This window comes from Gigantopelta aegis, chromosome 4, assembly GCF_016097555.1.
Source record: "Gigantopelta aegis isolate Gae_Host chromosome 4, Gae_host_genome, whole genome shotgun sequence".
Lineage (NCBI taxonomy): Eukaryota > Metazoa > Mollusca > Gastropoda > Neomphalida > Peltospiridae > Gigantopelta > Gigantopelta aegis.
This window is the reverse complement of record NC_054702.1, coordinates 100664883-100679923: the sequence shown is the minus strand read 5'-3', so window position 1 is coordinate 100679923 and position 15041 is coordinate 100664883. Positions and strand designations below refer to the sequence as shown.

Genomic DNA, 15041 nt, shown 5'->3' with positions numbered 1-15041 from the left:
CTGGACCCACACACAGGGGCACAACTCAAAGCCCTTACACTCGAGGTATTGGACAGGGACTACCACACAGAATCCTGGACCCACACACAGGGGCACAACTCAAAGCCCTTACACTCGAGGTATTGGACAGGGACTACCACACAGAATCCTGGACCCACACACAGGGGCACAACTCAAAGCCCTTACACTCGAGGTATTGGACAGGCACTACCACACAGAATCCTGGACACACGTCTATACAGAGGGATCTGCTGACAATGCTGTCAAAAATGGAGGTGGAGGTGTATTTATTAGAAATTTCGATGACAGCTTTTCATCTAAATCCATCGCAACTGGATATCTCTCCACCAACTTCAGAGCTGAGGTATGTGCACTGCTTGAAGCGGTCAAAATATAAAATGCAAAAGACAATCTCTCGCGCAACAATGTGGGTTTTGTTTTTGTTTGTTTGTTGTTTTTGGGGTGTATTTTTACAGACTGGCGATCTCAGCTTCAGAGTCATCATATGATGTTCTTGGTGAACTGAATTAACTAAAAATCGTTTAGTTTCAAGTGATAGAATGTTAAAGATAAATTAATTATTATTTTTATTTGAAAATGTTATGTGTAACTGTGTATTTTTCTTATGAGACTGATGAATAGTCAGTTGTATGTATGTTTTTAAGCACACATAACATACTATTTTACTCTGTTATACAGGTTTCTGATCCTAAAACACATGTATCTAGAGACAAACATTCAAATCCTTATCAAATTCGGATGTGAATAGTTAACAACTGTGGGGTAGTCGCCACTTTGTGAATAATGTTAAGGGTTCTTCCATAAAGTATGCACGTCCAGAATAGGGAAGAGGTTCGGATACTGCTAACAGTACAGATTAGGGGATTTACCGAGGGACTGTGCTACCAAATATGTACAATCACATCAAATGATTTACTTTGAGGGAGTTGATCCGTTGCCACATATAGGTTACGCTTGTCGTATAAGCAGCAAGGAATCTTTTATGTGTACTTTTTTATAGGCAAGACGGTATATGTCCTTACCTCTGATGTACGTTTCATTAATTGGAATGCGTAGCCCAGTGCTATAGCGCTAGCTTAATGCGCAGTCGGTCTGGGATCGATCCCCGTCGATGGGCCCATTGAGCTATTTCTCGTTCTAGCCAGTGTACCACGACAGGTATATAATAATTATAAGGCCGTGGTATGTGCTATCCTGACTGGTATGATGCATATAAAAGATACCTTGCTAGCAATGGAAAAATATAGCTGGTTTTCTCTCTTAGACTATACAGTGTATGTAAAAATTACTAAATGTTTGACATCCAATAGCCGATGATTAATAAATCAATGTGCTCTAGTGGTGTCGTTAAACAAAAACAAATTTCAAAAACAAATAACTATTAAAGTAAAACCCGGTTTCTGTTTTTTCGAGATGGAAGAAGAGGAACAACTGTTTATGGACTCATTTTTAATTTTAATTTGTTGGAGTAATAGGTCGTAGTTGTTAGGGCAAAGGGGTGCGTGCGTCGCAGGATCGAACCACCTCGCTGGATCCATTCAACTGATTGGGGTTTATTCTTATTCCAACCAGTGTACCACAACTGGGCAATGGCTGTGGTATGTGCTTTTTGCTGTCTGTGGGAAAGTGCACATAAAAGATCCCTTGCTGCTAATGGAAAACATTTAGCGGGTTTCCTCTGATGACTACTAGTTAGAATTGCCAAATGTTTGACATCCAATAGCCTATGATTAATTAATCAATGGGATTAATAACAAACGTTTTGTTAGGGCAAACAAAAATTGTTGTTATACACAATGTTCTTTGTTGTATGTTTGACTGTATAAGGCAATAACAACTAGATTAAATGTATATTATCCTATGTGTTTTGTATTAAATATATATTTTAAATAAGGAACAGATGACTGCTGTCGATCAACAAGCTAGATTTATAATAACTATATTGTTTACGTTTGTGTGTTATAAAACATATTTGAAAATAGCAAAGATAACGAAACTACTATAATAGTATATGAAGTTAAATAATCTTAATTGTATTAAGTTGATCTAGTATTTAATGTTATTCAAGGAGAATCTCTTTCGCCAGCGGGTTCTTTCTTATCTGGAATAGAACAAAAAGTGTTTTTTATTCTTTTGATTTAAAATCAACTTTAGTATTAATGCTGTGTTTTAGGTAAAGTATAAAACACTATACTATAATGTGAATAATTGAAAACATTTTTAAAAATCAACTAACATGTGCAAATATGATTATGATAACATATTTGGGAATACCAACTATTCATGTGAACACTAACACAATGATTTGACAATTACTGCGACAGAAAAGAATTAAGCCTACTTACATTTTAGGTTCTGGCTCATTTTTGCAATGCTTGTTGAAATTCATCTACGGCGACTTCATTATTACCTAAAATAGAAATGTCAAATACAATAAGATGCCACAAACGCAAGATTTAACAAGCAGTGCGATTTTGGTACGTTAAAAACACAGTTCAGAATATTTGTCAATTATTAGTCGTGTATTTGTTTCAGTGTATGCCGATGACAGACCCAGCAACTTCAGTTATTATGACACCACGTTTACTGGATTAGAATAGCTTTAAACATCTATAGTTTAATGCTGATTTAGAAATTATCAAATTGGGAAAAGAACCACTTAATAAAATTACTTAATTTCGAACTACCCAAGCTCCAAATATATGTTAAAGAGATACTATTAATGGACTAGCCTTAATACGTCACAGACGGTCCGTGCCATGTGTGTCAATGAGGTGTGGGTGGGGGGGGGGGGGGGGGGGGGGGGCAATACGACAAAATCCCATATGCTCATATAAGTATGGGCTTATACGAGAATTGTATTTCCTCTATATGTTGCTGTTGGGTCATCTCGGAAAGACTGCATCGTTCGTCGTAAATGTTCCTCGGAAAACTAAGTTTATATGCTTCTGTTCATTCTTTTTCATAAAAAAAAAAAAAATTGTTCATTTGTGACGCAACTGCACTAAAATTTACATACATACACATACACAAGAATGTTTTAGTCTTGACCACAAAACTGTTATTGTCTCCAAGCAGGCTCTCCTAACAATCAATAATTAGCCATTAATTGGATTGTCAAAGAGACATTCTAAAGACAAGGCCTGCATACCGTCAGTATTCGCGAGACGTAGCAAGTCACGTGCGTCTCTCGTGCCGAAATAGTTCTCCACTTCCGCCTGGTCCACCACGCCATCCATGTTGATGTCAATGTCAGCAACATCTACAACACTATCTCAATTTGTGAATGAGGGCAAAAATATGACAACAGCAAAAACAGAAAATAATAATAATAATAATAATAATAATAATAATGATAAAATATTGGCGTTTTATTGTTATGAAAAACTGAAGAAGAATTTTTTTTCGCAACTATCAACATTTTCATGAGCATACGAACCTCACTGGTTTTTGGTGCGGGGGGGGGGGGGTTGGGTGGTGGGTTGGGGATGACTGAGAGTGCAACAAGAGGTAATCATATAGAAACCTAAAGCAATGTTTTGCATTTTCTTTTTATATATATATATATATATATATATATATATATATATTTGTATAGAGAGAGAGAGAGAGAGAGAGAGAGAGAGAGAGAGAGAGAGAGAGAGAGAGAGATGTGTGTGTGTGTGTGTGTGTGTGTGTGTGTGCGTGTAAAGGTTTATGTTTTAAAAGGCAGTTTCTTGTGAATTTAATAATTTCAGTTCAGCTTGAACTGCTTTACATTCTACATGTATACATATCACTGACTAAATACCAATACAGGGTCGTAACTAGCCGAAAATAACTGAGGGCGCAGTGAACAAAAACCAAGGCACAGAAAGAAAGAAATGTTTTATTTAACGATGCACTCAACATATTTTATTTACGGTTATATGGCGTCAGACATATGGTTAAGGACCACTCAGATATTGAGAGAGGAAACCCGCTGTCGCCACTTCATGGGCTACTCTTTCCGATTAGCAGCAAGGGATCTTTTATATGCACCATCCCACAGACAGGGTGGTACATACCACGGCCTTTTATATACCAGTCGTGGTGCACTGACTCGTATGAGACATAGCCCATTGGGCCCACCGACGGGGATCGATCCCAGACCGACCGCGCATTGAGTGGGCGTTTTACAACTGGGCTACATCCCGCCCCTTATCCATTACAAAGTCATACCTAGTGGGAGGTGGGCAAGGCAAGTTGCCTAAAAAAAGAAGAAAATAACCCGACAAAGTGCCTATATATTTAGGATGAAAGTTATCTTTTGTTTACCTGGAGAAGACCCATGTCTCTGTGCCTTGGGGGGGGGGGGGGGGGGGGTGGGTGTGTGTAGCCCAGTGGTACAGCGTTCGTTCGATGCGCGGTTGGTGTGGGATCGATCCCCGTCGGTGGGCCCAATGGGCAATGTCTCGTACCAGCCAGTGCACCACGACTGGTATATAAAATAAAATGTGTTGAGTGCGTCGTTAAATAAAACATTGTAATGGATAAACACATATTATCAGTAGTTGTGTTACCTCGTTTTCCACCAGCGGCGATGGCAGTGGCTGCTCTCTTAACCCTACGCCAAAACCGCCGCCCACGCAGACGAAAACTGTCGACCCCGAACGTGGCCACGACAACCAGAACCAGCAACACCAAAACAATTCTCATCTGAATAAAATCAAACATGAATAGCTGTTGTAAAAATTCAGTCAGCTTGTAATAATATTATATGGTTGGCTACTGTTTATTTGTACCAGTCCACTTACGGTTCAGCAACCGAAAACAATCTCAAAGCAACACCACCATCACAAACAACAACTACAACAACAACAAAAAACAACCTCCAACCAAATAAACAAAACAAGGCAGTGTTTCGTTGTTAAATCATATTTCAACTGGTCAGTGTCACATATAATGGTTAAACTATGGGCGTTAAGGTACTGGGTTTTTTTTTCCAACATAGTAAAATCGTGGCTAATATCCCCACACATGTACTATGTATATAACATTATACCTCCACTTCAAACAAAACTATGTATCCGACATTCTTACCTTGCTGCTGTAAAGCGTGGATCGTGTCTGATCGAGGCAAACTGGACGTTTTTATTCATACACGGTACAGGATGTAGTAACGTACACTCACACCTATCCTAGAAGCTGTTATATATCATATTATATGTATATTAAGTAACACGTCAAAAATAAATTAATCAACTTTATTGTTTTAGCAAGAACGAGAGAGAATATTTATTCACCTGAAATATGATAATTATTTTTTTAATCTCAACAAAAACAACTATAACATCATGGAGAAATGAAGTGGTCAGAAGCACATGACCGTTTATACATTGAATATACTGACATTAATATCATATACTAAACAACAAAATGTATTTAATAGGTAATTTTTGTCATCAAATCGTCATCTGTTAGTCGGAAACATCTTACAATGGGAGCAATTTCAAGACATTCTCTTTAAACAATTTAAATATTAAATATATTTATATTCCGTTCATATAAGAAGAAATTCATGTACATATTTGGGCAACAAAATAAAACGACAAACTACCGAAACGAAGAAACCAAAGCAACATATATTGTCACCGGTAAAACAAGTTAAAATACAATGTACATATTATATAATGATACAGCTTCAAATAAGTAGGCCTATTCTTCAAAAAGTTTTCTTTGAAGCTGCAAATACATTTCTTTGTATATTATAACACTGTGTGTAACTTTGTCGTATGGGGGACAGAAGAAATTTGCCTTGAAAAGTTTAGGTAGCCGTTATTTCATCATACACATGACGTTGCGCACGGTATTGCTACCAATTTACGTAACGTCAAATAAGTCAGAAAAATTGGCAATTTTCGTTGCGTCATTTCTGGTTTACTTTCGATTTTCATGCAAATGTTTCACCGCGAAGCACTTAAGTTTATATATATAAACGCTTCATTCTGTGTGGCCTCTGTAGTGTAAGATATTAAAACATTTACAGTAACCAATCATAGTATACCGAAGAACAAAAGAAACGCGTATATTTCATTATGGCTTTTTTTGTGATAGAATTATTTTGGTAAATAAACGGTAAAAATGGGCCTAACATGTGAACAAGACATTAATACTTTTAACAGGCACAAAAACTAATGCGATTCAGATTGAATATTTTAAAAATAAATTAAAGAAAACTCAATTAATATTTGCGTTTCTTTTGTCAATAAATAAGATTAGCACTTAACTCACCTCAAGTAATAAAACATCCAAAATTAGTTTTTACTTGAATTGTTAACTCTCTCTCTAGTCGTTGAACGGACTACCGGGTCCAAGACAACTCCCCCTATTATGCAATATCATAAATAGTATTTTACAAACCATGATGAATAAACATGACAATATACATCTTTAAGAAGTTGTCATAGTTTTAGCAACACTTTTCTTCAAAATGTTTTTGCTTGTTATTGTTGTTGTTGACTTTTAAAGTCTATACAACTGGCGTATTTTGCTTCTAATCAAAATCAAAACGAAAACATTATGCGTTGTAAACAAAAAGTGTTGGGTGGTTTTAGGGTGGCCGTTATGAGCAGGTGGCCATTATATAGAAGTGCCCGTTAGACCAAGTTCGACTGTATATTACTCTTAACAAAACCATTTGTTTTTCATTACCACGCGTCCGTCATAACATGTTTCATGCCTGTCATAAAAAGACAGACTAGATATCTTAACGCTGTCAACAAATATATTCCTCTTCTTCACATCAATTCCAGCAACTCGTTTCAAATAGTTTATAGACTCGGCTAGATAATTCGCTTTGCTCGCATATTTCACTTCTTGTTCATTTTCTGTATCACGCATGCAGGTAGGATCAAAATGCACAGGGTGGTCAGAACATGACGTCTTGGTATGATGAGAACATTCACAATTCAGATCCGTTGTTGATAGGTAATCATTTACGTTTGCAGGAGTTGGTTATACACTCTGTCTTCTTTGACGAGAATCCATCGTGTTTTAAATGAAGTGAACTGCGTTGATTTAACGTAAACGAATCCTTCGTTAAAGGTCTACCGCAAGACGTGGCGACCCTCCGTTCAGGAGGTCGAGTTGTCCTCCCTCTAGTACCATAGAACGTGTGTGCCCTCTGTAATGGTTTCATTCCGTCCTCTCTATTACAGAGGCACTTCTTACACATCGTTTTAGAAGCAGATCTTTCGGCTAGGTTTCTCAGACATCCACAGATACCGTTTGACTTGGCTAGGAGGATTCTGGTCTTTGGGCGAGTTGGCAACTCCGTTTCTAAGTCGTCTCCGTTTTGCATGTTGCAGAACACATTCGCGCCAACGACTCGAAGAACAGGCCTCACAATGTTGGAAGTTTGGCGTCTTTGTCCAGGTTTTCGTGGAAATACTTTTGCATATAGAGAAGAATCTAACTTGATGTTACCCACTTCTGTTATTTCTCCATCAGTAGATTTCGAATCACAGCTAGGAGTTCGTACATGCAGTTGGATGAGGTCATCAAATAGAAGTGTCTTCTGCCTCAGTATTTTAGAATGCATCTTTCTTTGCTGTAACACTAATTTTCTCTCCTTTTGTTTAAACTCTTCCTCTATCCTCTTGTTTGCCGAATACGTGTAACCTGAATGAGAGGCGACAGAATCCGAGTATATTTCATCCATACTGTAAGTGTTTTTTGCAAAATAACTGGACACAAAATTGAATGTTATATGAATCAGTTTTAAAGTTTCTGTTAATCACATGCTAGCTTCCATACGAATGAAGACTGTAACGGGGCCAACTGTATAGCTACGTCTGTCTAGGAATATGACATAATGTCTAGCTGGCCACGCCGCAGGAAGGTTTAATTTAGTACGAAAAGTCTAATTGCTTAGTTAATGATAAAACTATCCACAATCTCTAATATCCACTAAAATAACTACACCAACACTAATTATATTATAATTATTTATTTATGACATCTGTATAAAACAATATTACACTCAAGTATAATTTAATTATACTAAGTTAGTCAGATACACATCTATCTACTAAACAGAACATCAACAACTACAATAAATTACAAATAACGTACACTGTGGGTAGTTACGCAAATCTTACCAGTTTCTATAAAATGTGTGATTTTTTATGCTGCATACCCCATCGAAATAAACTACCTGCTTTTTGAGCACTTCAAAAATGTACTGATCTCCTCAAAAACTGAGTGCCAACCGTTAGATTCCCAGTCTGGAGCTCCCCGCGGTAAGACGTGTTTGTTTCGCTTGTGCACACTGCACGTGCTTTCGTGTACTCGACTTGGGGGGTCCTTCATTTCGTTGTTTTTGTCAGCGAAATGAAGTTTTCTACTGGCATGTATGCGGCCATTGGAACTGATTGAACGCTGGAACGCTTCTCGTTTCGACAGCCTGCACTACCAGGTTGGATTCTTTTTTAGCGAGATTCCTTGCCTCCACGTCATTTCTCCGTCTGACAATGGACTTGTTTTTTTCATGACTTGTATGACGGCCATTCTGCAGAACGCCACGGTTGTTCGCGTTTAGTCTCTACATGTCCGAGCCTGTCCTAGCAGCACTGGAAGAAGAAATAGGAAGCGGGGTCGGCCCCTACTACTCTTTTTCTAGACTTTACCTTGCTTTATAGTGATACCATCTCGTATCCTCTGGAGTCGGGCCCGTCCGCACCACTATACCAACCCATGACGACTGGACTATACCCTAGTCTGATACTCTCGTTCAGATGGATCCGGCTTCTCAAGATCTGTATTTCAGCACAGCACTATACCTTCAACGTCTATCGACCGTCAATCTAGGGGTTTTCTTGACGGGATGAAACCCATCTCGTCCCTTTAAGCTGTGCACCCAAACGGCCTTAACGAGGCCACTCGCGTGGACATATCGATCGGACTTTAAACTTTTAGATCTGCGTTCAAAATTTTATGTCGAAATTACTTCTTTTTTTAAATATTATTAAATAGTCCGATCCTCTCTTCTTTCACTTATTTAATTTTGGACTGTGCTAAAATGCTCCAAATTATATAAATATTCGGCCGAGCAATCAATTCTTTTTATTTTTGGCTTGTAACTTTTTATTTTATTTTATTAACTATTTTACTAATTGCTATTTTCAAAATTCTGCCCATTTTCAACTCCCCCCCCCCCCCCCTCCCCGAGTCAGGCCACCGATCTTATCGGAGGTCGGACTCGGGATGGGCGTGTTCGAAACCCTAGTGGTATATGGGCACGTTAAACTAGTTATCATCATCATCAGGAACAAATATGAAAAGTCAAACACCGTGACAACGACCAAACCCAAATACCTTTCGTTCATTCTTCGAGATGTCTTGTTTAATAACTAAGTGTACAGCAAACTGAATAATTCATCAATCACATCTAGTTTGTTTTTGATAATCAAGGCAAATCTACCGTCTCCTGCCTAATACACTCATTATCACAGTTTTCGTGCTCATAACTATCATATTAAATATTTACTCATTATTTAACGACGCCTACCTGGTAATAGTTTTTAAAGTGCTTGGGATTTGGATATGAGAAATCAATATGTGACGTGAGAAATAAATGCTCGCTCTCATAGGATACGTGCCAATTAGCGGCCAGTTTAGCACGTCTTCAACTTCTCTGAAAGTTAGATTCCAGTGACAAATTTTATGATGGTTTAATTGGTGTTGACATATCGTAAAGCTGTTTTGTAGTATTTCAATGCAATATGTCGATGAATAGGGAAAAGCAAGATGTCGGCGATGAATGCACATAATAACCGTCAACCAGTAACGCTTTCAAAACCTAAAGCAATAAATATACCTGTAGAACTTCACATACGTTGTTTTCGCTTCCTATTTATTACACGAATATATACCACGAGACCGCGTAGCCGTCGAGTGGTATATTCTTTCGCAAAATAAACGAGTGCAATAAACAGGAAGCGAAAACAACGTATGTGAAGTTCTGTATTTATTACATACCTTCTTTTATGTTTTACAAAAACTCTTTTCATGGATTTGCTTAACGTTAAGAAACATACTCTGCTGCAACCTTGTGTTATGTTTCAAATACGAAATGACGTAATTTGTAAATCATATATGACGTCAGTAAATAAAAGGTGCTAGTTGCAGTAAAAATAAAAAGGGAATTCCCCATTTAGAAGTTCCGGTCCAGATCGCACATATGTATTTATTTGCACATATGTGCGATACAAAATAAATTTATCGCACGGTTTCAAAATGTCTTTATCACTATAGTAAGATTGAATAGGTATGTAATAAAAAGCTAAACGTTTTTTTTTAAATATTATTTTAACAACGTACATAATTTTAAGGATTCATAAATGTGGCCTCTTAAGAAAGGTGGGTACATATTACAGATTAAAATCATTAAATTACATCAGTGATATAATTGGAACCATATGAAAGTGGCTGATTAAAACAGATGGCTAATTAAAAGAATTGTGAAAGGTAATTTGAACAGGGTTTTTCTGTATTTAAATTCGGACGCCATATAACCGTAAAAAAATGTAATGAGTGCGTCGTTAAGTAAAGCATTTCCTTCCTTCCTGTATTTAAATAACATTAAATGCCCTCATGTTAGCACGTCAAAATGCCTTCACGAAACATATCCAAACATTATCATACCAATATCAAGCTTTTATTAAAAGTGCATTTGTCTTATAATTCCTAATTTTAAATAACTTTCCCATAATCGGTCAGTACAGTTCCTAAAGTTATATGAGATAACCAGTCAACTTGACCAAACAAACTGGAGTTACATCTGTACGCAGTACATGTCACTGTATTAAGAGTAGAGCTAAACGGACACGGTAGTTGTAAAACGTAAACTCCACTAACAGCTACATACATTGGAAATTAACCTTTTATGAGTGCTAGGTCTTCCGGAATTGTGTTCAATGCTAACAAAACTGGGTCTATAAACTACTTGAAACGAGTTGCTGGCTTAAATGTAAAGATGAGGAAAATATCTATTGATATGTTCAGATAAATTGACTGTCTTTTCATGCCAAACGTGAAAAATAGAGGAACCAGTCGTAATGAAAAACAAATGGTTTTATTAATATACTGCTAACTTACTTCACAATGTTATCGGGGATATTGTGTTGGAATATTAATATAGTTTGCTTATATATAGTTTGCTTAGAAGTCAAACTACGCCAACTGCATATAGTAGTTAAAAGACGACAATTACAAAAACAATAATAACATGCAATAAACTCTAAGGTATGGGACCCGGTATCCCCTAAGACTAGAAAGCATTTTGTTTTTCAGAACAAAACGAAGTTGTTGTTGTTGTTGTTTTTGTTTTAATTGCTTAAAGTTGGTTGAGTGCTTACCACTAAGAGTATGACTGGTTTCTATAAAATGTGTGATTTTTTATGCTGCATATATTTTTTTTATAAATACAGACATTATGGCGCCCTAAATATTACAGAGCAAAATCGTGTAACTTATCTCAGTATAGTGTCATTCCATGAAACAAAATCACTTACCCATTTCTAAGTTACACGCAGTCTTTGTTTGTTTGTTTGTTTGCTGGTTTTTTGTTGTTGTTTTGTTGTTGTTGTTTTTTTGGTTTTTTAATGATGTTGAGTTGTTGTTGTAGTTGTTTGGGTTTTTTGTTCTTTTTGTTTTGCTTTGTTTGTTTTTTGGTGGTGGTTTTTTGTGGGTTTTTTTAAATTGTATCAATATAGAAATATGTTCATTATTAAAAGTGTTTAAATACTGGCACTTGTTTTCTGTCCACAGAGTTTTGGTTTGGTTTTTCATTTCTATAGATTTCATATCCTTGTCACAATTTATCCTGAACAAATATATTTACACATTATGTATCTGTCTTTAATAATATTACACGCATGGGCGTATGGGGACTCTTTGATTTAGGGGAGCTGGAGGGGTTGATTTGCCCGAAATTTGCCCGTAATTATACAATAAAAATAGTTTTCTATATTGGATATGATTTATGGATAAGATATTTGCTCATTTATATATTTATCACTGTCTGACACCCAATAGCCGATGTATTGAGTTATACGCGACTCCAGAACAACAAAATATTTCATCTCCAATAGCCGATGACTAATAAATCAGTAAGTCTAGTAATGTCTTTAAACAACACAAACTTTAACCTTTAATTTGATTTTACAACGGTAGTACTCTCCAAGACGTGATAAATGCTACTATGTTTGATTTTATTCAGATGAGAATTGTTTTGGTGTTGCTGGTTCTGGTTGTCGTGGCCACGTTCAGGGTCGACAGTTTTCGTTTTCGTGGACGCCGGTTCTGGCGAAGGGTGAAGAGGGTAGCCACTACTATCGCTGTTGTTAAAGCTGTTGGTGCCGTCATGGGTGGAAAACGAGGTAAAACTATTACTAGTGTAGCGGGTGTTACTGTCAATATGACTTGGATCTACAACAGGGCTGTAACGTGTGTGTGTGTGTGTGTGTGTGTGTGTGTGTGTGTGTGAGAGAGAGAGAGAGAGAGAGAGAGAGAGAGAGAGAGAGAGAGAGAGAGAGAGAGAGAGAGAGAGTCATTACAAAAACAAAATACAAAAAAGTACCTTGCTATTTTTGTTTACCTTGAGAAGACCCCATGTTTCTATGCCTTGTTGTTTATTTGCTACACTCCCAAGTTTTTTTTTTTTTGGATAGCCTAGAGGGCACAACCGATTTAGTTTTTTCTTCGAAAAATAGACCCGGCGTGCTGTTAAAGGTTTGCCACCTAAAATCTGATCTACATGTTTTTTGTCTGTGGGAAAGTGCATATAAAAGATCCCTTGCTGCATTGGGTAAAATGTAGCGGGTTTCCTCTGATGACTACGAGTCAGAATTACCAAATGTTTGACATCCGATAGCCGATGCTTATTTAATCAATGTACTTTAGTAGTGTCGTTAAACAAAACAATTTTTTTTATCTTTTTTTTTATCTACATATATCTGAAATCACAAACTAGGTGGACAACCTTGCCAACAACCTACTGGAAACATGTAGGTCGCTTTTATACACGATTCCCCTCTGTGATAATCACACAGTGGTTTTCCCTTGCCCAGTAGTCAGTCAGATTTGGTATCTTTTTGGAAAGTATTCACTTTATGTTTGAAGTTGATTCTAAATGATTTTTTCCCCCAAGGAATCCGATAGTATGAATCCGCATATATTGTAATTATCGAAATACCTACATAACAAAACAAACAAAACAAAACAAAACAAACACCAACAATAACAATAATAGTAGTTTTTAATTCATATTAACGCCTGGTCTCTGTGACTCACGCTTCTGTTGTAGATGTTGCTGACGTAGACACCAACATGGATGGTGTGATTGACGAAGCGGAAGTGGAGAAGTATCTCGGCACGAGAGACGCACGTGACTTGCTAGGTCTTGCAGATTCTGATGGTACGCAGATATTGTATTTAGAATGTCTGTTTAACAATCCAATAGCTAATAGTTATCTATCGTCAAAGGAGCTGGCATGTAAATGAGACCAGTTCTATGTATGACATTGTGTTTAACGTCTGCGTTTGTATATGACAAACATTATGGGGTAACAGGGGACAAAGGGATAACTCAGGTTTTTCAGGTTCCCGTGGTTGATATTATATTTAAAGTTTGTTTTTAAAGTTTGTTTTTGTTTAACGACACCACTAGAGCACATTGATTAATTAATCATCGGCTATTGGATGTCAAACATATGGTAATTCTGACAGTCATCAGAGGAAACCCGCTACGTTTTTTTTCTAATGCAGCAAGGAATCTTTTATATGGACTTTCCCACATACAGGATAGCACATACCACGGCCTTTGGTATACTAGTCGTGGTGCACTGGCTGGAATGAGAAGTAGCCTAAATTTGTCAATGTTTAAAGCCGTACTACTCCGATACACATGGTGAAAATGATAACTGAAATAGCTATGTCATCGTCATGCACTAAAACAAGTAATATTATATGACCAATTGAAAAATATACTGATTTGTATAAAGTGTGTCAAGTAAATTTATAACTTAACTACGTTGCTTGCTAATTTATCCATTTGTGGCGTCTCATTATATTTCACATCTCTATTTTAGGTAATGATAAAGTCACCGTAGATGAATTTCAGCAAATATTGCAAAGATTGTCAAGTACCTAAAAAAATGTAAGTATCACTTTCCTATTCAAAATAATTGTCAAATGTTTCTGTTGGTGTTCACAAAAATAGTTTTCTCCATATAATATTAGAATTTACACATACAAGAATTAAAATTGACAAGAATAACAAACTAATTTGATTTTTTATTATTTCATGCATTGACATGTTACCGTTATCATATTAGAATACATATTAGTTACTTTAAAAAATTATATTAAATAACATTATAGTATAGTGTTTAATACTTCTAAAATACTTGCATGACATTAATATTAAAATTTATTTTAAATAATATTTATTTATTTTTTATTACAGATAACAACGCTCTCGATGATGACATAAAAGGAACATGATCCCCTCGGAATAACAATTTTTAAAATGTTTGTTTAACAACACTAATTTAGCACATTGATTTTTTAATCATACGCTGTTGGATGTTAAACTTGAATAAATACTAAATTAGCTTAATAAAAATTAATGAAAATGATATATCTAAATGTAGTTACCTTATATTTTATTATTTAAAGAAACTGCGTATATGCTTTAAGATTCAGTCAACACAAAATCAATTATAATCAATAAACAATGAAATATTGTCTTGTAGGGTAAACACTTAGCAATAACAAAACGTTATTATTATACCATGACCGCTACAAAGTAACAAAAAGCAATGACAGCAGTAGCTGTACTATTACTACTTATGCTTCTTACACAATAACTACTATTTCTACTACAGCTACTACTACTACTACTACTACTACTACTACTACTACTACTACTACCCATACCACTACTATTACTACTACTACTACTACTACTACTACTACTACACTACTACTACTATTAC

The 15041-nt window shown here is 36.2% G+C and overlaps 2 protein-coding genes across 3 annotated transcripts in view; one reads left to right on the top strand and one right to left on the bottom strand.

The window, feature by feature from the left end:
- Window positions 1-2026: 2026 nt before the first annotated feature.
- Window positions 2027-15041, bottom strand: part of LOC121371583 — a 23577-nt gene continuing 10562 nt past the window's right edge. The window contains exons 1-5 of one of the 2 annotated variants that reach the window (XM_041497589.1): window positions 10021-10095; window positions 4563-4698; window positions 3173-3283; window positions 2367-2431; window positions 2027-2122 (exon numbers count right to left, since the gene is read on the bottom strand). In XM_041497589.1, coding sequence (XP_041353523.1) covers window positions 2382-2431; window positions 3173-3283; window positions 4563-4698 — 297 coding nt within the window. In that variant the 5' untranslated portion in view covers window positions 10021-10095 and the 3' untranslated portion in view covers window positions 2027-2122; window positions 2367-2381. Of the gene's footprint in view, window positions 2123-2366; window positions 2432-3172; window positions 3284-4562; window positions 4699-10020; window positions 10096-15041 lie in introns of those variants that run through there. The other variant, XM_041497587.1, reaches the window with a different exon arrangement.
- LOC121371582 lies at window positions 12238-14629 on the top strand. Its single transcript, XM_041497586.1, has 4 exons — window positions 12238-12422; window positions 13349-13459; window positions 14133-14169; window positions 14510-14629. The coding sequence occupies exons 1-4, from the start codon at window positions 12245-12247 to the stop codon at window positions 14511-14513; spliced, it is 330 nt and encodes a 109-aa protein (XP_041353520.1). The 5' UTR covers window positions 12238-12244; the 3' UTR covers window positions 14514-14629.

Coding starts and splice junctions, on each gene's coding strand:
- LOC121371582 (XM_041497586.1), top strand. CDS start 12,245: ATGTTTGATTTTATTCAGATGAGAATTGTTTTGGTGTTGCTGGTTCTG. Junction 12,423..13,348: donor CGTCATGGGTGGAAAACGAG/GTAAAACTATTA, acceptor CTTCTGTTGTAG/ATGTTGCTGACGTAGACACC. Junction 13,460..14,132: donor AGGTCTTGCAGATTCTGATG/GTACGCAGATAT, acceptor TCTCTATTTTAG/GTAATGATAAAGTCACCGTA.